Source organism: Leptodactylus fuscus, chromosome 4 (assembly GCF_031893055.1).
Source record: "Leptodactylus fuscus isolate aLepFus1 chromosome 4, aLepFus1.hap2, whole genome shotgun sequence".
NCBI lineage: Eukaryota > Metazoa > Chordata > Amphibia > Anura > Leptodactylidae > Leptodactylus > Leptodactylus fuscus.
In genome coordinates, this window is record NC_134268.1 from 67,912,876 (window position 1) to 67,936,422 (window position 23,547).

The 23,547-nt window shown below is 45.9% G+C and overlaps 1 protein-coding gene across 2 annotated transcripts in view; it reads left to right on the forward strand.

The window, feature by feature from the left end:
• LAMA3 (laminin subunit alpha 3) overlaps positions 1–23,547 on the forward strand; it is a 166,430-nt gene that overhangs the window by 37,763 nt on the left and 105,120 nt on the right. For both annotated transcript variants that reach the window (XM_075270593.1, XM_075270594.1), the window contains exons 3-8: positions 7,368–7,485; positions 9,960–10,078; positions 12,354–12,524; positions 20,431–20,528; positions 20,775–20,890; positions 22,050–22,168. In XM_075270593.1, coding sequence (XP_075126694.1) covers positions 7,368–7,485; positions 9,960–10,078; positions 12,354–12,524; positions 20,431–20,528; positions 20,775–20,890; positions 22,050–22,168 — 741 coding nt within the window. The remainder of the gene's footprint in view (positions 1–7,367; positions 7,486–9,959; positions 10,079–12,353; positions 12,525–20,430; positions 20,529–20,774; positions 20,891–22,049; positions 22,169–23,547) is intronic.

Genomic DNA, 23,547 nt, shown 5'->3' on the forward strand with positions numbered 1-23,547 from the left:
CTCTGCCTCCTCTCCTCCTATTAAGATAAGATAAGATAAGATATTCCTTTAATAGTCCCACAATGGGGAAATTTCAGTGATACAGTTTCATAGATGGTACAGTAGTATATAACAAGAGAGAAACACATAGAAGCTCATGGCAGATAGAGAAATCCTAGGAATCATAGCAACTAAAAAAGAAAGAAACACAGACATACTGCAGGATCATTTAGTTCTCTGTGCAGATTGATGTTAATAATAATAATTATAATAATAATAATAATAATAATACAGCCGACTTGGTTGTAGGACACGAGGAGGGGGGTCACAGCATGTGGATATAACAAGCAGAAATTTTTGCAGAGGTGGGGGACATATGCAGCTATCATGATAACATGTGGCAGTTCCTTTGGTAGGTGGTGAGATCTCCTGCTCACAGCTGATACTTCGGTATCTTGCATCAGCACTATTGTCCTTTTAACCACAACAAATGCCCCAAATGTCCTTCATCACAAGCCCTCCTCCTCCTCCTTACCACAGTGTTCTACTGCCCCAAGGAAGTCAGAGACCATCCAGGTATACATGGTGCTGCTCTCTTGCCAAGCTTCCATAACTCCTGGGGTAGGTGGGTGATGGTAGGTTCCCAGGTTGTAACAGTGTCCCACGTGTCCACAGTAATAGAAAGAAATACCAGTCAGCTGTAGCATCTTCACACATCAGCAATTGACGCCAGAAATCATCTCCTTGAACGAAGAAGTCCGCATTTCCATGTAGGTTTCTCTTCCATGCCGCATGTTGAGCCATGCTGTCCTAGTCTTGTCTTCCTTCCTCCCAAAATTCCGAAGCTTTACAGAACAATAACCCAAACTGTCCCTGCTCCCCAGAGCTGTTCTCCGCTCCTTTCATTGTCCCTCAACCTGCCTCTCCACGTCACGATTCCACGAACCTAACAGAGGAGCATCTGTGTCCAGATGCTCAAACACTAGAGTCTCCTCCATCTCCGTTCGATTTGGTGGTGGATGACCAGCAACCCACCCTCATCGACGATGATGTGATGCAGTTGCCGTCAGGGCATCCAGTTGACCGGCGCATTGTGCGGGAGGAGGAGATGAGACAGGAGTTGGAAGAGGAAGTGGTGGATGATGAGGACACTGACCCGACCTGGACAGGGGGGATGTCAAGCGGGGAAAGTAGTGTGGATGTTGAGGCAGGTGCAGCACCAAAAAGGGTAGCTAGAGGCAGAGGTCAGCAGCTTAGGCGAAGCCAGGCCACACCCGGAATCTCTCAAGATGTTCCAGTTCGTACCCAGCCCCGAAAAACTCCCACCTCGAGGGCACGTTTCTCGAAGGTGTGGAGTTTTTTCAAGGAATGCGCCGAGGACAGATATAGTGTTGTCTGCACAATTTGCCTCTCGAAATTGATTAGGGGCTCTGAGAAGAGCAACCTGTCCACCACTTCAATGCGCCGTCATTTGGGATCCAAGCACTGGAATCAGTGGCAGGCAGCAACGGCAGGACAAAGGCCGCCTGCCGTTCACGCCACTGCCACTGCCTCTGCCACTGCCTCTGCCACTGCCACTGCTGACTGTGCTGGCGATGCACTCCAGAGGACGAGCCAGGACACCACTTCATCTGCCTCCGCCACTTTGTTGACTTCTCCCTCATCCTCCCCTGTTCCTGTCTTATCTCCTTCTCCTGCACCATCAAAGGCACCATCAGGCGCTTCTTTACAACAACCCACCATCTCTCAGACATTGGAGCGGCGGCAGAAATACACTGCTAACCACCCACACGCGCAAGCCTTGAACGCCAACATCGCTAAACTGCTGGCCCAGGAGATGTTGGCGTTCCGGCTTGTTGAAACTCCCGCCTTCCTGGACCTGATGGCAACTGCGGCACCTCGCTATGCCGTCCCTAGCCGTCACTACTTCTCCCGGTGTGCCGTCCCCGCCTTGCACCAGCACGTGTCACTCAACATCAGGCGGGCCCTTAGTTCCGCGCTTTGCACAAAGGTCCACTTGACCACCGACGCGTGGACAAGTGCATGCGGACAGGGACGCTACATTTCACTGACGGCACACTGGGTGAATGTAGTTGAGGCTGGGACTGCTTCCCAAACTGGCCCGGTGTACCTCGTCTCCCCGCCTAACATTCCTGGCAGGGACACGAGAAGAACACCCCCCTCCTCCTCCTCCTCTACCGCCTCCTCCTCCGCCACCGCCTCCTCCTCCGCTGTTAGATTGACCCCAGCTACGAGTTGGAAACGTTGCAGCACTGGCGTTGGTAGACGTCAGCAGGCTGTGCTGAAGCTGATCAGCTTGGGGGACAGACAGCACACTGCCTCCGAGGTGAGGGATGCCCTCCTCGATGAGACGGCAATATGGTTTGAGCCGCTGCACCTGGGCCCAGGCATGGTCGTTTGTGATAACGACCGGAACCTGGTAGCAGCTCTGGAGCTTGCCGGACTCCAACATGTTCCATGCCTGGCCCACGTCTTCAACCTAGTGGTGCAACGTTTCCTAAAGAGCTACCCCAATGTTCCAGAGCTACTGGTGAAAGTGCGGCGCATGTGCGCCCACTTTCGCAAGTCGACAGTAGCCGCTGCTAGCTTAAAATCTCTCCAGCAACGCCTGCATGTGCCACAACACCGGCTTTTGTGCGACGTCCCCACACGCTGGAACTCAACGTTTCAGATGTTGAATAGAGTGGTTGAGCAGCAGAGACCTTTGATGGAATACCAGCTACAAAACCCTAGGGTGCCACAAAGTCAGCTGCCTCAGTTTCACATCCATGAGTGGCCATGGATGAGAGACCTTTGTGACATCCTACGGGTCTTTGAGGAGTCCACAAGGAGGGTGAGCTCTGAGGATGCGATGGTGAGCCTTACAATCCCGCTCTTGTGTGTTCTGAGAGAATCCCTGATTGACATCAGGGATAACTCAGATCACACAGAGGAGTTAGGGATAGCATCCGATCCGTCACAGCTGGAGAGTAGGTCCACACATCTGTCCGCTTCACTGCGTTTAATGGAGGAGGAGGAGGAGGAGGAGGAAGAAGAGTTGTCCGATGATGTGATGGTGATACAGGAGGCTTCCGGGCAACTTCGAATCGTCCCATTGTTGCAGCGCGGATGGGTAGACATGGAGGATGAGGAGGAAATGGAGATTGAACTTTCCGGTGGGGCCAGAGGAGTCATGCCAACTAACACTGTGGCAGACATGGCTGAGTTCATGTAGGGGTGCTTTACAACTGACAAGCGTATTGTCAAAATCATGGAGGACAACCAGTACTGGATCTTTGCTATCCTTGACCCCCGGTATAAAAACAACATCTCGTCTTTTATTCCGGTAGAGGGGAGGGCCAATCGCATCAATGCTTGCCACAGGCAATTGGTGCAGAATATGATGGAGATGTTTCCAGCATGTGACGTTGGCGGCAGGGAGGGCAGTTCCTCCAGTAGGCAACCAAGTTCTCACCGGTCCACACAAACGAGGGGCACACTGTCTAAGGTCTGGGACACCTTGATGGCACCCCCTCGCCAAAGTGCCGCCACGGAGGGTCCTAGTGTCACCAGGCGTGAGAAGTATAGGCGCATGTTGCGGGAATACCTTTCCGACCACAGCCCTGTCCTCTCCGACCCCTCTGCGCCCTACACGTATTGGGTGTCGAAGTTGGACCTGTGGCTTGAACTTGCCCTATATGCCTTGGAGGTGCTGTCCTGTCCTGCCGCCAGCGTCCTATCTGAGAGGGTGTTCAGTGCAGCCGGTGGCATCATCACTGACAAGCGCACCCGTCTGTCAGCTGAGAGTGCCGACCGGCTCACTTTGATAAAAATGAACCACCACTGGGTAGAGCCGTCATTTTTGTGCCCACCTGTGTAAAGCACCCCAACATGAAACTCCATGTCTGTACTCAACCTCTCCAATTCCTCCGCATCCTCATACTCATCCACCATAAGCGTTGCACAATTCTGCTAATACTAGGCTCCCTCCACCCTGATTTCCCCCAACTCTGCTGGTTAGAGGCTCCCTCCACCCTGATTTCCACCAACTCTGCTGGTTAGAGGCTCCCTCCACCATGAATTGGTCCAAACTGGGCTGTTTAGCGGCTCCCTCCACCATTAATTGGTCCAAACTGGGCTGGTTAGAGGCTCCCTCCACCATGAATTGGTCCAAACTGGGTTTTTTAGAGGCTCCCTCCACCATGAATTGGTCCAAACTTGGCTGTTTAGAGGCTCCCTCCACCATTAATTGGTCCAAACTGGGCTGGTTAGAGGCTCCCTCCACCATGAATTGGTCCAAACTGGGTTTTTTAGAGGCTCCCTCCACCATGAATTTGCCCAAACTGGGCTGTTTAGAGGCTCCCTCCACCATGAATTGGTCCAAACTGGGGTTTTTAGGGGCTCCCTCCACCATGAATTTCCCAAAACTTGGCTGTTTAGAGGCTCCCTCCACCATTAATTGGTCCAAACTGGGCTGGTTAGAGGCTCCCTCCACCATGAATTTGCCCAAACTGGGCTGGTTAGAGGCTCCCTCCACCATTAATTGGTCCAAACTGGGCTGGTTAGAGGCTCCCTCCACCATGAATTTGCCCAAACTGGGCTGTTTAGAGGCTCCCTCCACCATGAATTGGTCCAAACTGGGTTTTTTAGAGGCTCCCTCCACCATGAATTGGTCCAAACTGGGCTGTTTAGAGGCTCCCTCCACCATGAATTTGCCCAAACTGGGCTGGTTAGAGGCTCCCTCCACCATGAATTGGTCCAAACTGGGCTGGTTAGAGGCTCCCTCCACCATTAATTGGTCCAAACTGGGCTGTTTAGAGGCTCCCTCCACCATGAATTTGCCCAAACTGGGCTGGTTAGAGGCTCCCTCCACCATGAATTGGTCCAAACTGGGCTGGTTAGAGGCTCCCTCCACCATGAATTTCCCAAAACTTGGCTGTTTAGAGGCTCCCTCCACCATTAATTGGTCCAAACTGGGCTGGTTAGAGGCTCCCTCCACCATGAATTGGTCCAAACTGGGTTTTTTAGAGGCTCCCTCCACCATGAATTTGCCCAAACTGGGCTGTTTAGAGGCTCCCTCCACCATGAATTGGTCCAAACTGGGGTTTTTAGGGGCTCCCTCCACCATGAATTTCCCAAAACTTGGCTGTTTAGAGGCTCCCTCCACCATGAATTGGTCCAAACTGGGTTTTTTAGAGGCTCCCTCCACCATGAATTGGTCCAAACTGGGCTGTTTAGAGGCTCCCTCCACCATGAATTTGCCCAAACTGGGCTGTTTAGAGGCTCCCTCCACCATGAATTTGCCCAAACTGGGCTGGTTAGAGGCTCCCTCCACCATGAATTGGTCCAAGCTGGGTTTTTTAGAGGCTCCCTCCACCATGAATTTGCCCAAACTGGGCTGGTTAGAGGCTCCCTCCACCATGAATTGGTCCAAACTGGGCTGGTTAGAGGCTCCCTCCACCATGAATTTGCCCAAACTGGGCTGTTTAGAGGCTCCCTCCACCATGAATTGGTCCAAACTGGGTTTTTTAGAGGCTCCCTCCACCATGAATTGGTCCAAACTTGGCTGTTTAGAGGCTCCCTCCACCATGAATTGGTCCAAACTGGGGTTTTTAGAGGCTCCCTCCACCATGAATTGGTCCAAACTGGGCTGGTTAGAGGCTCCCTCTACCATGAATTGGTCCAAACTGGGTTTTTTAGAGGCTCCCTCCACCATGAATTGGTCCAAACTGGGGTTTTTAGGGGCTCCCTCCACCATGAATTTCCCAAAACTTGGCTGTTTAGAGGCTCCCTCCACCATTAATTGGTCCAAACTGGGCTGGTTAGAGGCTCCCTCCACCATGAATTTGCCCAAACTGGGCTGTTTAGAGGCTCCCTCCACCATGAATTGGTCCAAACTGGGTTTTTTAGAGGCTCCCTCCACCATGAATTGGTCCAAACTGGGCTGTTTAGAGGCTCCCTCCACCATGAATTTGCCCAAACTGGGCTGTTTAGAGGCTCCCTCCACCATAAATTTGCCCAAACTGGGCTGGTTAGAGGCTCCCTCCACCATGAATTGGTCCAAACTGGGCTGGTTAGAGGCTCCCTCCACCATTAATTGGTCCAAACTGGGCTGTTTAGAGGCTCCCTCCACCATGAATTTGCCCAAACTGGGCTGGTTAGAGGCTCCCTCCACCATGAATTGGTCCAAACTGGGCTGGTTAGAGGCTCCCTCCACCATGAATTTCCCAAAACTTGGCTGTTTAGAGGCTCCCTCCACCATGAATTTGCCCAAACTGGGCTGTTTAGAGGCTCCCTCCACCATGAATTGGTCCAAACTGGGTTTTTTAGAGGCTCCCTCCACCATGAATTGGTCCAAACTGGGCTGTTTAGAGGCTCCCTCCACCATGAATTTGCCCAAACTGGGCTGGTTAGAGGCTCCCTCCACCATGAATTGGTCCAAGCTGGGTTTTTTAGAGGCTCCCTCCACCATGAATTTGCCCAAACTGGGCTGGTTAGAGGCTCCCTCCACCATGAATTGGTCCAAACTGGGCTGGTTAGAGGCTCCCTCCACCATTAATTGGTCCAAACTGGGCTGTTTAGAGGCTCCCTCCACCATGAATTGGTCCAAACTGGGTTTTTTAGAGGCTCCCTCCACCATGAATTTGCCCAAACTGGGCTGGTTAGAGGCTCCCTCCACCATGAATTTGCCCAAACTGGGGTGTTTAGAGGCTCCCTCCACCATGAATTTGCCCAAACTCTGCTGGTTAGAGGCTCAATTCACCCTGATTTTCAAAACAAATGTTGGTGCCAACCTCAACTTACTACAAGGGCCAAATTCACTGCTGGTGACAAGCTCTCCTCACTGCAAGTGCCAAATACACATGTTTCAAGGTGTTTTCCTACTGTCAGAGAGGTGGTATTGAGTGTGTAAAGTGTGTAGTTGTTAGGCTGTGATGTTGGGGTAATAGAGGGTCTTTGGTGTGTTAGATGCCCCCAGACATGCTTCCCCTGCTGTCCCAGTGTCATTCCAGAGGTGTTGGCATCATTTCCTGGGGTGTCATAGTGGACTTGGTGACCCTCCAGACACGGATTTGGGTTTCCCCCTTAACGAGTATCTGTTCCCCATAGACTATAATGGGGTTCGAAACCCATTCGAACACACGAACATTGAGCGGCTGTTCGAATCGAATTTCGAACCTCGAACATTTTAGTGTTCGCTCATCTCTAGTAATAAAGTGTTCTCTTATATTATCTAACACAATAATGAATATTTAGTTGTGGGACAACTCCTTTAATTTTTCCATGCTCATAAGTGTCCTACTGCATGGTATGATGATATATTATCTACTATATAATGTGTTAACTGTTGCCACTTCTCATGATCGTCTTTATGGTTGTGTCTCTAGGTTTTCCATGTCGCGTATGTCCTCATCAAATTTGCAAACTCTCCGCGGCCTGATCTGTGGGTGCTTGAACGATCAGTTGACTTTGGAAGCACCTATATGCCTTGGCAATATTTTGCTAGTAAGTAACTATCATTTCATTTCTATGTCTCTGTTATTAAAAGGAATTGTTCTGCTCATGACATTAAAAAAATAATAAAATAAAAAAGTGTTAAAAAACTTTTACAGTAAAACTTCCTTCAGTGCTCCCCTGTTGCTCCCATTGCAACACCTCTTAGGTGCAGCTGGTTTCTGACCGCTCAGTCATTCACTGGCCAGTGATCCAATGACTGGCTGAGCAGATATTTACTGTGTGTCGAGACCAAGAAACATGACCAGCAGGGGTCCGGAAATAAGGTAATGGGAGTTGCGGAGATTGGTAAGGCGAGTATCAGTCCTGTTGTGCCGGCCACATAGCACAGAAACAAATTTACACGATGTGATGTGACTCTGTTACATACATGTATGAGAAAGTAATATGCAAGAGCCATTACAATATATATATATATATATATATATATATATATATATATATATATATGCTTAGATGTGACTGTTGACTTTAGAATAGGCAGATGTGATGTGCAGGTGGTGAACCTTCTAGTCTAGTAATCCAGGAGGAATTTCTTGGCACGTTGCCTTTGTAGGGCTCGGAGCTCTCCTACACTTTGCGCTGGTAATTTCTGTCCCTTGTGTATGAGGAATGCAGGTAAAATCTTCATCTATTCAATATTCTATTGCCAGCATTTTTTCTTCTATTCATTATTCACTCAGAGGCAGGTCTAATGTTTTATCGTGACAGCAGAAACCTTATTTGGATCAAAGAGTAGGAAGGGCTAAATGCGTGAAAGGCTTGTTAGTGACAAGACTATTATAGTTTGTGAAAAGGATCAAGCTTTAATCCTGTTTGCACTTGGAGTAGGTCACACCTCTGACACCTAATGTTCCCTCTAGAGAGCGAGAAATTCTCCCTGACTCCACTATAAAGTTTACTTGTTTCAATAGGGAGAGGTGAACAAGTCGCTGCCAGACACCTCTAGCAGTAGTATTTCTCGTCAAAGAATGGGGTATATTAGAATCCGCCATTCCCTATACTTTTTCCATCAGTATCTGCCATCTGCAAAGGAGCAGGCATACGCAATACACATTTCATGATCAGATCATCCTGCTATAGCTTGTGAGCAAAGCAGTTTGGGTAAATTCACACTAAGATTTTTGCTTGCGGTATCAGCCTCATAATCCATCTTTAAAAAAAACACCCCGTCTCACATTAATATCCATAGAAGTTATGCAGATTGTATGTCTTTCAGTTTTGTTTTTTTTATGTAGATTGTGAGCTCCACATAGAGATCACAATGTATTTTTTTTTTCCCTATCAGTATGTCTTTTTGGAATATGGGATGGAAATCCATGCAAACACGGGAGAACATACAAACTCCTTGCAGATGGTTTTTCTGCCTTGGCAGGATTTGAACACCAGGACCCAGCGCTGCAAGGCTGCAGTGCTAACCACTGAGCCATCGTATGGCCCCTCTTGCTGTTTTGTTTTGTTTTTTTCAGCTAGAGGGAAAAGAAAAACACCATGATCTATCTTCAGGCTGATTCCACCTTACAAAGCCCATTGAAATAAGTGGGAGGTTAAAAAAAAAATCTGATGGTGTTTTTTTGCCACATTTTTTGCCAAACACACTAGTTTTTTTATTCTACCTTCCATTCATTCCAATGGGCTTTACAAAGTGGAATCAGCATGAAAATAAGTCATGATGTTTCTCTATAGCAAAAATAAGCTAGCTATCTATGACAATTCTATGCAATAAAAGCTCTATGTGAATGAAGCCTTGTAAACGAAGCCTTACAGACTTATCAGATTTCTGCTCAAATTTCTGCTCTGGAAATGCACATTTGATTTGAAGCCAATGAGTGAACAAATCCATATTTAAGAATCTAAATCTGAATTATCTACTTACATTAAAGGAATTTTCTGGGCTAAAAATATTTAAGGCCTATCCTAAGGCTAGGTCCTCTATACCAGGTTGGTGGGAGTCTGATACCCGATATCGGCTGTTGATACACAGAGAATTGAGCAGATAGCAGACAGCTCTGTTCTCTGTGTAGTGGCAGAACTGATACTATAAATTGGCTCTAAGTTCAGCCACTAGACAGAGTACAGACCTGTCTGCTTCCTGCTCTATTCTCTTTGTATTAGATACTGAGAACAGCTAATGAATTGATTGGCTGGTTTCAGACTCTGATGTATTTGATATAATATGTCATATTTGATCTATCTTTAGGACATATAATATATTTAGCCAGGAAACCCCTTTAATGTAAGAAGATGATTCAGATAAAGTACAGACCAATAAGTCAGCTGGGCGATCAGTCAATGGAGGGTTCTGCTTAAGTTGTCACTGTAATGTTCGCAAATAATTGGTTCCACCCACCATGTTCACTTCTCGCCTCCAAGGGATAAGGTCTATATGGGAAACCATCAACAGATTATGACTCCATCTAATTTACAGACAGCATTTTATAATTTCTATTGTACTTCAATTCCAGATTCTAAACAAGACTGCTTATTTCATTTTGGAAAGGACACAAAGCAGCCCATTACTAGAGATGATGTTGTCATCTGTACAACAGAGTATTCCCGGATTGTTCCACTTGAAAATGGAGAGGTATGTGTATTAAGAAGATGGGTCATCACTCTGTACTTGATGTGATTAATAACTGTGAACTGTATACAGCGTTACCTGGTCTCCTCAATGGTTCTTTACTATGAAGGCTGGATTATTCTATGTAGTGCAATATGTTGTCTACAGGACCACAGTACACTAGAGTATGCCACAAATAATATGTATTGTATGAATCTCACAGTAAAACACTACATGGTGTTTAAAGCATACAGAGGTACAGTACTTGGATTTTCTACAGTGCCATTATAGTAGGTGAATTATTTAGTGAAAAAAATTTAAAAATTGTATTTACCATTATAACAGACCCCAGTTTCAGTTGGTGCTCTCCAATATGTGATGGATCACGGCATTAACTTCTTTTCTCCAGTTTCAAAGATCAGTCATGGGCAATAGATTTTTGTTGGCCAATTCTTCCATTTTGGCCAATGAACATTTGAAAATCTTACATTTAAGATAATAGTTTGCAGCTGGCGGAAGCAGTTTGGACAGTTGAGGGCCAAAAATATCAAAAATACCAGTGTTCGGCATGATTGATTGCTTTTTGATGATCACCAGTCCGTTTGTGTAGACTTGCGGCTGTTATTTTTTTAACAACTAAACTGCACCCTTGATCAGACAGTGTAGTTGTTATTGTTGATGGTGATATTGTTCATCCGAATGGTCCCATCATCAGTCAAACAGTCGCATGATGGGCATTTAATATGTATGGCTGCCGTAGCACTTCCTTGTGCACGAGTAGTAGTATTGCCTAGATGACATCTAATCCCCTTGAGCTTCATTATCAATAATGAGTAAAACTTCAGACTTTTTAAGATTACAACAGGGTAACATAAAGAAAGTCCCCCATCAGAGCCCCCTCCTCAAGTGCAATGCCAGGGACAAGTTAATTGCTCAGAACTTTCTTTAAATTTTGTATTTAGATAATGGATAAAGAAGCAGATGTGGGCGCAGGAAATATCTGGAAAATAGAACATCTGCTCATGTCTATCTTCTTCCAAGTAAAATAAATAGATTCTATGGCACTTCAGTAGACCTGCCAAAACCTGGGAACCGCTCCTCTATGTTAGATAGCTATGTAAGAACATGATTACCTTCCCGTGCTTGCTGCTAGATCAGAAGGAAAGTCATTTTATTGTAATGGTATGTAATATGATAAGCACATGGAGTGAGATCAAATGTGAGTCCTGACATTGCCAGTTGGGCCTTACTATGCATGCTGCATTAGCAGGAATACTAGTGATGTACAAACTGATAAACTTGGTGTTTCTGCCAAGTGTAGTCTGTAGTATTGTAGGTGCAATAGCCTATATATGAAACATGTCCTCTGCACACAGACAGAGGGTTTTAAGAACTGCTTAGATCCATTTTCCCTCTTATTTCACATGATAGTATTTTGTGGATTTGTGTTGGGCATTTTTTATGGACAGCAAAAAGTACTTCAAGGCTTAGGCCTCGTTCACATATACATTGGTATTCCGTACTGGGGAGTCCGCAATGATATGCATTGTACCATACTAGCATAGTGGAAGAGAATTTACCAAATCTCATTCCCATGCTTTAACTAAATGCCAGGTTTTACTAGAAGTCAGTTTATGCTGTGGCTTTACCAAAAGGCATTAAAGACCCCCAGATACTACCCCTCTTTAGATTGAGGCCATATGTTGCAGAAAAGCTGCTTTTTTTTGCTGCAGATTTTTCTGCAGTCTTTGAGCCAAGGCTAAGAGAGGGGTAAAAAGAAATGGGATATATAAAGGAAACACTTATACTTCTCCCTTTTGTTAAATGCACCCCTTGCTTTGGCTCAAAAAAACACACCAAAATCTGTAACAAGAAAAGCTGCACCATGTGACCTCAACCTTAGAGGTTTATTTACTGCACATTTCTGAAAAGGTCACTACTGAATTACCATTAAAATGCAGCAGTGGAGACATATTGTGTGGACTTGTCCATACACAGTTCCCCATGAGATCATTGTACATCTATATACTACATAGAGGTACCAGGTACTCCAGTGCTCTCTGTAGCATTTCTCTGGTTATTAGATGAGGGTCCACAATATCCTGTATTGTTAACTCAAAATCCTATGAAAAGGTTTTTATAAAGTGTTTTCCGAAGTACTTGGATTTTCTACAGTGCCATAATACTAGGTGAAATATTTGGTTAAACAAATAGTAAAAATTATTTTTACCTCTTTAACACAAACAAGACAGACCCCATTTTCAGTTGGTGCTTTCTGTGATATTTTTCCTCATTCCAGGTTGTAGTGCGGTTGGTCAGTGGACGGCCCGGTGCTAAGCATTTTATGGATTCTCCTGTACTAAGAGATTTTACAAAGGCTACAAACATACGGCTACGTTTTCTCAGGACAAACACTCTCCTTGGTCATTTAATATCTAAAGCAGAAAAAGATCAAACAGTAACACGGAGGGTAAGTACGATTGAAAAGTCTGCGGTTATGTTGTCTTGTGGATCTAATGCTTTAATACAGTGTTTTCCCCAAGTGAATCGGTTCTTGAGCTGCCAAGATATCACTGTTTTTGTCAAAGTATAAGGCTAAGTCCCCGTGTTGCAGAAATGCAGCTTTCATTGTTGCAAATTTTGCTGCAAAGTCAAAACCAGGAATGGATTGAGCAGAAGGTAGAAGTATAAGTATTTTCCATATATTTTCCATTCCTTTTGTAGCCATTCTTGGCCTTGACTCAGCTACAGAGACATTGATTCAAGTGGAAAACGCTGTTCAGTACAGGTGACTATAGCCTATCTATCTGGGCTCATACTCTGAGTTCTAGTAGTCTTAATCCAGTCTGTCTACTTTATGAGATTTCTCCAGCTTTTAAAGGGAATGTCCGACTCAAAATTTGATTATGTTATTCTGCTGCCGAGGGGACTATACATGTAACAAACCAGAACTCATCGTTCCCGAGGCCTCCGTTTCTAGCACTGGCAGCTCTATTAATCTGTATACAGGTCATGGTCTATATGTGACTGGTGATCGTGACAGCCAATCACCTCTTCACATATGGTACGTCACAGAAGTCACATGCCATTTGTGATCATTGAGGACTGTGATTAGCTGCAACAGTCCCCTAGTGCAAACGGGTGATATCAGCTGGGGACCTGTATACAGACAAGCTATACCGGGGCCCAGGGAGAGCTGAATACTAGTTCATTTTGTTTAAGGTCTCCTTGGCAGTATTATTAGCTGACAAAAAAATGAGCTGGACAACCCCTTTTAGGCCTCCTGGATAGTAATTGTGTGGATCCAGTGCTGGTTTCCCCATTCAGCTGTGTAATACATGGGGATGTAACATTGTAGCTGTAGCTTTTCCTATACAAATGATCCTTAGAGGCCTAATAAAGGGGTTGTAAATTGTAGAGTAAAATAATGTTATTTCTGGATGCAGCAGGTTGTCAGCAGTCCAGCAGAATGAAAACATAAGATCCGTGCTCAGTAAATACTATTTTTTATAGAAAATTGGAAGCTCGATCTCAGTCAGTATTCAGGTTCCCTTTTCAGCCACTGCCTGCTGCAATCTGTGGTTAGCTCATTAAACGTGGCAGATGATACCTGGAGGAGTTTACTCATCTGTACACAGAGATAGGTGAGTTTATAGGCATCTGATGCATAAGGGGGGTGTATCAGGTTAAAAACTGGTAAACTTGAAAAATCACTGGTAAAAAATTAACTAAAACTAATCAAAGTAAGTAAAAGCATAAAGGTAACCCAACATGGGACCATTCACATCAGTGGGAGCTGAGCGACAGTAAAGTCACATAATCACTACACAGTGTACAGAGCCCTCGGTTTCCAGTTTCATACACTGTATAGTAGCAGTTGCTTAGTGCCAGTGCCCCCCCTCCATCTATCAGATATTTTGGTCTATCATAAAGTAATAGGCATCAAAAAAAAGAATAGAAATACAGTTTAAAGGGGTTTTTTGCTATTAATGACACTTATTCGGGACTGCAAATCCCTGGAAGCCCCATAGAGGTGTAAGGAGCGCCATTCTGGCAAGCATTCACTTGGAGGATGCAGGGGAACTTTGGGGTCCATGTGCTTGATCCTCCCCTTCCCCTGTGATCTTACACTTATTCCTAAATCCTTTAATGACAAAACCTTTTAGAGTGGCAGATCTGCTGTATGCATTGCCTGGGTATACATATGACATGCAGACAACACAGCCAATGAAATATAAAATCTAATAGTACAACATGTTTGGCATGGAAATTAGTTCGCACATAACGTTTTTGGGGTGCGGAGGTATAAACCTTTACAAAATTCACAAACTCTCAGTTTGCATTGTACTGCATTTTATGTTTCTCTGTTATGTCAGTCCAGGTAGCTGCAACGGGGCTAAGGGATAGCAGTAGGGAATCTCGCCCTGCACTACTCCCACTAGCTATCCCGGTCCCTGCCTCACGGGTGTGGGTCGGCTGTACTCAGGCTAAGCCTGACCCCGACAGCTCCTCTCTCACTGATACCGTAGGCCTAGAGGGAAGTGGGAGAAGGAATGCCCTATAAGACCTGTAGGGACTGGAGACTAAAGGGGGTCACCCCTAACGAACAAGTGAAGCTGCTACTGACAGGGACTGACAAGGGTGTGCGCTGACTAACAACACAAGCAGCACACAGGAAAAATGTGGGAAAGGATTCCCCCAAACCAATATGGGAAGGAACCATACACTAGGAAACAAACACAGGGAAACTGAGTAGAAATCAAAGGATAAGGCAATTCACTCACACAGTCAATTATACACAGAGGTAGGATTGGTGAACACAGAAGGGAAAACACACAAACCAACTCGTTCACCCAAACCTCCCAAAAATCAACCACGGAACTTCCTCTATCCCAGAACACCACCTACTCCTCCTGCTAAGGCCTAGCTCTGTAAAAGCGACACTCAGCACAGAACCATGGGAGGCATGGGTTTAAATACAGAGTAGAGACCACTCCTCCCAGGTGCAAATGGGAGGACAGACTAATCAACCAGGAGATAAAGCTGCCTACCAGCAGTGTGCGCGTGCAAGTCAGAAGGTGTGCACCAATACCCACGACAGGACAACCCCGCAGCGCCAGGATGCCACCCCAGACACCGCGCAGCCAAAAACTCCCCAGGTAAGAAAAATAGAAATTAAAGAACCTAAATACTCCTAACAGGATCCTCCCCTCAAGGAGAAGACTCCGGATTCTCTAGGAGCATCCTTCTTCGGGAACTCCTTGTGGAATTTCTCCCCGAGTCTGGGAGCTGACACATCCGACTCCAGGACCCAAGAATTATCCTCAGGACCGTATCCCTTCCATGCCACCAGATACCATAGCTTCCCCCGAACATATTTGCTATCCAGAACTCGGGATATCTCATACTCCCCGGACTCAGAAACTGGTGGAACCTTAACTGGAGACGTTCCCTTCTTGGCCTTCTTTAACAAGGAGACATGGAAGACCCGGTTTATCTTCCACCTTTTAGGTAGTTGCAGCTGCGCCGCCACTTCATTTACCATCTTGATGATCTTAAAAGGACCCACAAATCTGGGACCCAGCTTCTTGCTAGGAACCTTCAACCTGATATTCTTGGTGGACAACCAAACCATCTCACCAGGGAAGAACTGCAACTCTCCTCTCTTCCGATCCGCCTGGACCTTAGCCTGGTGCGACGCCCGCACCAGATTCTCTCGGATACGGGACCATACCCCTTGCAGCTTTTTAGAAAATAGCTCCTCCTCCGGAACTGGGGAAGAAATGGAAGAAAATACTCCGAAAACAGGATGTCTACCACCGGAGCAAAAAAAAGGTGTGGTACCTGTGGCATTGGAATCATGGTTGTTTAGGGAAAATTCTGCCAGGGGGAGAAAGGCAGCCCAATTATTCTGGTTCTCTCGAACAAAACACCTCAAAAACTGTTCCACATCCTGATTCTTCCTCTCTGTTTGTCCGTTAGACTCTGGGTGAAACCCGGAGGAAAACGACAGTGTAACTCCCAACCTGCTGCAAAAAGCCCGCCAGAATTTAGCCACAAATTGCGGTCCCCTGTCCGAAACGATCTCCTCAGGAAGACCATGCAACCTTACAATCTCTTTAATAAACGCCTCAGATAGTGTCTTGGCACATGGCAGCCTGGAAAACGGGATCAAATGGCACATTTTCGTGAAGCGGTCAACGACTACCCAAATGACCGTGAAACCCTTAGACACCGGAAGGCCCGTGATGAAATCCATAGACAGATGAGTCCAAGGTGCCTTAGGAGGTTCCAATGGATGTAGAAGACCGTGGGGACGGGTATGCGACGCCTTGGCTCTTGCACAGACCGAACAATTTTGAACAAACTGCAAGACCTCCTTACTCCACCCTGGCCACCAAAAATTCCTAGACACCAATCTCATGGTCTCTGAAACCCCCGGGTGACCAGCAAGAACCGACTCATGACACTCCCTCAGGAGACTTTGTCGGAGAGTAGTTGGGACAAAAAGCTTGTTTCTAGGTATCTTGGAAGGTGCAGCGTGTTGCGCTTCGATCAAGGCCTTCTCCAATTTCGCGCCCAATACTGCTACCACCACTCCATCCCCAAGAATATTGGCAGGCGCCTCTCGTTCCTCCTCAGTCGACATATACCGGGATAAAGCATCAGCCTTAACATTCTTTGAACCCGGCACATAAGTCACGTTAAAATGGAACCGCGCAAAAAATAGAGCCCATCTGGCCTGCCGTGCATTTAATCTCTTTGCCGACCCAAGATAAATCAAATTCTTGTGGTCAGTAAATACCTGGACTGGCCTTCTGGCCCCCTCCAGGAAATGACGCCAATGTTCGAACACTAGTTTTATTGCTAGTAGTTCCCTATCTCCGATGTTATAATTCCGTTCAGAGGCAGAGAATTTCTTAGAAAAGAAGGCACAGGGATGCGTACCCTCCTCGAACTCCTGAGAAAGTACTGCTCCCACCCCCACCGAGGAGGCATCCACCTCCACTCGGAAGGCCAACCTCTCATCCAGCTGTCTCAAAATGGGAGCGGACGAGAATCACTTCTTCAGTTCTTCAAACGCAGCTAGCGCCTCTGGCGACCACTTAGCACAGTCAGCCCCCTTCTTAGTCAAGTCTGAGATAGGTTTCACAACCTCAGAAAATCCCTTGATAAACTGGCGATAATAGTTGGAGAACCCCAAAAACCGTTGGACCGCCTTTAGGTTCTCGGGTCGCGGCCACTCCAAGACTGCCCTGACCTTCTCAGGGTCCATCTCGAACCCCTTTTCCGATAGGATATAGCCAAGGAAACATAATTTATTGACCGCGAACACACATTTCTCCAGCTTAGCACTTAATTGGTTAACCCTCAGGAGATCTAAAACCTCTCTTACTCTCTCCCAATGAGTCTCCAAATCCGGGGTGTAAATGAGTATATCGTCCAGATAGACCACAACCCCCCTCCCTATGACGGCACTTAGTACATCATTAATAAAATTCTGAAAAAACGCAGGCGCATTGGTTAGACCGAAAGGCATCACAAGATTCTCAAAGTGTCCTAGGGGTGTGTTAAACGCTGTTTTCCACTCATCTCCCTTCTTGATTCTCAGCAAGTTATACGCCCCACGTAAATCTATTTTACTAAACCAGCGGGCTCCCGTAATCTGGCTGAATAGATCCGAGATCAACGGAATGGGATAGGGATTCCGCACCGTGATTTTGTTAATCTCCCTAAAATCCAAACAAGGGCGCAACCCTCCATCTTTCTTCTTTACAAAGAAAAACCCCACTGCTACTGGGGACTTAGATGGGCGAATATGCCCCACCTCTAGACTCCCCTCAATATACTCTTTGAGTGCTTCCCTCTCCGGAATAGTGAGATCGTACAACCTTGTCTTGGGTAACACTGCATTAGGTATAAATTTAATCGAGCAATCATAGGTGCGATGTGGTGGTAATGTCTTGGCTGCCCTTTCCTCAAAGACCTCCCTGAACTCACATATTTCTTGAGGCAAATTGTCTATAGACAAAGACATAACGGATATGGGCAGACATCGACCATTACACCCCTGCCCCCAAGAAACTACTGACTCGGTCTCCCAGTTGATAATAGGGTTATGCTGCTTCAGCCAGGGCCACCCCAACACTACTTGTGCTGGTAACTTAGACAATAAGAACAAGTTAATCTCTTCCCTGTGGCCACCCACAATAAACTCCAAACCCTCCACCTGTTTGGAGATGACAGCTTGCTGTAGAGGGGTCTTATCAATAGCCCACACCGGTATCTGAGACTCCAAGACCAAAGGACTCACCCTTAATTGCTCACAAAACTCTGAGTCAATAAGGTTGACTGCCGAACCACAATCAACCAAAATCCGGCACTTCTGCCCATTTACCCATCCTTCAAGGGTCAACCCGGCAGTCTGAGTACAGGAAATATGCACACCTCCCTCCTTAGTAGGTTTTCTCCCTTTACCCTCAATAGACCTGGGGTTATTACTCTCCTTGGCGAACCATTCTCTGGAGGGGCATACCCTTGCTAAATGTCCCATCCCTCCACACACAAAACAGCGTACTGTGCGGGACCCTTCACTCTTGGGTCTTGCACTTCGCACAGTGGCCCCAATCTGCATGGGTTGGTCCCCCGGGTCCTCTCTAAAAACAGAGAATTGAGGAGGGCTAAGCCCCCCAGGACTCTTGTCTCCACGCTCCCGGAGGCGCCGTCCAACTCTAATTGCCAGCTGCATGGCCTCATCTAGATCTCCCGGAACAGGGTGAGAAACTAGATGGTCTTTAACCTGGTCCGAGAGCCCTGTCTCAAACTGACTAAGTAGAGCGGGGTCATTCCAATGTACTTCTGCTGCCCACCTACGAAACTCTGTGCAATATTTCTCTATAGCGTGATCCCCTTGCACCACACGTCGTAGGTTATACTCAGCCGTGCGTACCCTGTCTGGGTCGTCATACAGTAACCCCATTGTGGAGAAAAACGCCTCTACAGTTAGTAAGCAAGCTGAGTCGGCTGGTAACGAATGTGCCCAGATGAGGGGATCATCTCTCAATAAAGTAATAATAATCCCAACTCTCTGTACCTCAGAACCGGAGGAAAACGGCCGTAGCCGGAAATACAAAAGACAGTCCTTTTGAAATCGGAAAAAATCTGACCTCTTACCTCGGAAGGGTTCAGGTAAGCTGACTTTTGGCTCCAGAGGCCGACCCACAGGGGCGCTACTCACCTGCCTCTGTATGCCCTCCACCTGAGAGGCTGTGTGTTGAGCCAACTGCTGTACTTGAGATACGCCAGAAGCTTGGATGGCATCCATTCGTAGCTTGATCCCCTCCATCTCAGTGGAAATCTGCTGCACCGCCTGGTACAACTGTTTCAGGTCTGTCATAATGCAAACGAACCTTTTTTTTTTTTTTTTTTTTTTTTTTTTTTTTTTTTTTTTTACCGGCTGAGCGTACTGTTATGTCAGTCCAGGTAGCTGCAACGGGGCTAAGGGATAGCAGTAGGGAATCTCGCCCTGCACTACTCCCACTAGCTATCCCGGTCCCTGCCTCACGGGTGTGGGTCGGCTGTACTCAGGCTAAGCCTGACCCCGACAGCTCCTCTCTCACTGATACCGTAGGCCTAGAGGGAAGTGGGAGAAGGAATGCCCTATAAGACCTCTAGGGACTGGAGACTAAAGGGGGTCACCCCTAACGAACAAGTGAAGCTGCTACTGACAGGGACTGACAAGGGTGTGCGCTGACTAACAACACAAGCAGCACACAGGAAAAATGTGGGAAAGGATTCCCCCAAACCAAAATGGTAAGGAACCATACACTAGGAAACAAACACAGGGAAACTGAGTAGAAATCAAAGGATAAGGCAATTCACTCACACAGTCAATTATACACAGAGGTAGGATTGGTGAACACAGAAGGGAAAACACACAAACCAACTCGTTCACCCAAACCTCCCAAAAATCAACCACGGAACTTCCTCTATCCCAGAACACCACCTACTCCTCCTGCTAAGGCCTAGCTCTGTAAAAGCGACACTCAGCACAGAACCATGGGAGGCATGGGTTTAAATACAGAGTAGAGACCACTCCTCCCAGGTGCAAATGGGAGGACAGACTAATCAACCAGGAAATAAAGCTGCCTACCAGCAGTGTGCGCGTGCAAGTCAGAAGGTGTGCACCAATACCCACGACAGGACAACCCCGCAGAGCCAGGATGCCACCCCAGACACTGCGCAGCCAAAAACTCCCCAGGTAAGAAAAATAGAAATTAAAGAACCTAAATACTCCTAACATTCTCTTTGTATTACCTAATGCCTGTGTGTTTTCAAACAATAGCCACATATTTCTATATATTTGTTTTTCCTAGTACTACTACAGTATAAAGGATATAAGTATTGGCGGCCGCTGTGTTTGCCACGGTCATGCAAACGTTTGCAGTGTACGGAGTTTTGGGAATCAGAACTTGTAAGTAACCCTTCATATTCATAAAGTAGTCTGTTCTGATTTATTGCTCCAAAAATGTTTTGGAGAATTCTATATGTACATATATTTGTTTGTTTTATTCATGTATAGGCAATGGTTGAACGGTAGAATTGGTAATCAATATTTTTAGCCGGAGCTAGTGGTTTGTGGTTACTGGTCCAATAAATCAGTGTTCAAATAAAACATACTGTTCAGATATTGACTTGCTTTACTTCTGACATTGTCAAGGTATCAGTGTAACTGCCAACATAACACATGTGGGGAAATATGTGACCGCTGCTGCCCAGGTTATAATCAGAAGCCTTGGCGTCCAGCCAGTGTTGACACTGCCAACCAATGTGAACGTGAGTGTTTATGAAATGTTATCGCTAGTAATATAGTTTAGTGGTGTAGGGAATAGATTGCCGTAAGCGTATATGTAGTGTTTATGTTTAGGTGACCAAAAAGTCTAGATAGGTGCATTACACCAATATCCTTACCTATATCACAGGACAAAAACTCCTTATTGGTCAAGCCTTAGAATGGTGTCTTAAAGTAGACTTTACAGGTGTATATTTCTTAGAGCACCAGCATTTCCTCCATGGTGGTTCCTAACTTTTCAAGTGTGTGCAGATGCCAGGACATAAGCTCACCACTGGGCAAGTCTAGTAACCTGGCAAAGACAACACAGAAACCCCAGGGAAGGCAGGACAGGCCAGCTTCCCCTTGGTGCACATCAGTTGGCCAGTATATACTTCAGGCATGAAGATTCAGTAAGATTAAGTCTTATAGTCTGCGACACTATAATCAGACTGATCAGAGGAATAATCCCTCATTCCCATGCTACAGCAATCCTATTCTTTACACACCAAGATAGATCTCCAAGCTGCAGGACCTCACTGCGATGTATTATCTAGGACAAGCATCCTCCAAATCCTTCTCCAAGCTTAAATATCACCCTTGTTTAACTGTCCAACTTTATAGAATAGATTGAAGACTAAAATACTAACCTCTGCGTAACTTCATGAGTTAAAGAAAGGATTTGTTGTTTTGTTGCTTCACTATAAGAACAGAAAAGCCTCTCTGGTCCTTGGTAGCTCTGAACATGTTTGAGCACAGATATCATCTGCTAGAACTAAATTCCATTCCATATACAGATGCAGCAAAGCTTTAATACGTTGTCTGGGTTAGAGTTTTATTCTATAAAATGAAAAAGAATTATTAGTCACCAGGTCGGCAGGACATGACCTTTTCAATTGCTTTTACTATGTTAAGATATCGGACTGCAAACAAGTTATCGTATCAATGTCACGTAAAATTTTGCAACATGTGCAGATACACAAACTATTCAGAACTTTGCCACGTGTCATCTATCTATCTATCTATCTATCTATCTATCTATCTCCTATCTATCTATCTATCTATCTATCTATCTATCTATCTATCTATCTATCTACATAACCATCTAATTTATATTCAGAATAATTCTATCTGTCATGAATGAATATCCTGTACCCCTGACAGCGTGCAATTGCCATGGACATGCATCAGATTGCTATTACGATAGTGATGTAGACAATCGACAAGCAAGTCTTGACATCCATGGACAATACAGTGGTGGCGGAGTCTGCATTAACTGTCAGGTACTTGCTTATCCAGTATTTTTGTTTTCAGGAACCATCTCCTTTGCCTTTATATGTGCCTTCTAGATCATGCATACATTAGTTCTATATCTACTGGTCTGTGATCAGTAATGCCTGTTCCTCCTGTATCATTCACTACAATTCTGTGGTAGTGTCTGGCTAGCTCATTATAGAAAATACATTTGCCTATCATACTTTTTGTTTTCACCTTACTCTTCATTGCTTTAGTTTTTTGCTGGTTTTGTGTGTTTATTTTCAGCACTGAACACTGTATTACTAATATAAATCACAATGGTAATCGTAAGAAAATAATGTAGATGAAGTACAAAGTAGGCTTTTAAGAACCATAATACTCATCACAAATGTCAGCGGGTCAGTGGAGTCCCAGCCATACTTTTTAGCAGCACTTACATTGCCCTTTTATTTTCTATCTCGGTCCAGAACACAATGAAGACTTCCCTTGCCAGTGTCCCCCGCACAGTAATTGTGCCCCCTTTTGTTCTACCCCCTTCCCTACACAATTCTTTCTTGACTATATGCTGCTGACCAGCTGCTCCTTTTAGCATTAAAAGGTCATTTTTCTCCTTTCTGCCAGTGGAATGGTGTGTACCATAAATCTTTTTCAGCTGTCTCAATCCAGTGCACCAAAGGGCACAGGTAAACTGAGACGTGCCTCGCGGGTTGCAGAGCGCCTCTGGAAGAAAAGCCACTCCCAGGAGGATTTCCTCAGGTACAAAGAGGCAGTTCTCACATTTAAGAACGCACTCACCGCCGCCAAGCAGGTCTACTTCACCACACTCTTATCCGCACTCTCTCGCAACCCCAAACAACTATTCTCCACCTTCAACTCCCTCCTTCGTCCTCCAGCCCCCCCTCCAACATCACTTATCTCAGCTGACGACTTCGCCTCCTACTTTAAAACTAAAATTGACACCATCAGAGACAGCCTCACCCTACTCCCCTGACAATCCATCCACCCAACTACTCGCTGCTCCCCATCCCTGACCTGTTTCTCCTCCATCACTGATGAAAAACTCTCCTCCCTAATCTCCAAATCCCACCTCACCTCCTGAGCGCTCGCCCCGATTCAATCACATCTCATCCCCAAGCTCACTGAAGTTATCACTCCAGCCCTAATCCATCTCTTCAATCTATCCCTAACCAATGGATCCTTCCCCTCAGCCTTCAAACACGCCACTGTCACTCCTATACTTAAAGGGGTTGTCCCATCACAAGGATCCTGTCTATACTGCTTGTTAATGTGGATGTAAGACTTTTCCTAAATACACTGCTTCAGCAAAACTGCTTTGTCTGTCCACTATCTTACTTTATTCAATTTTTTGTGGACACAGCCCTGACCTAGCTGCTCCTGAGTCAAA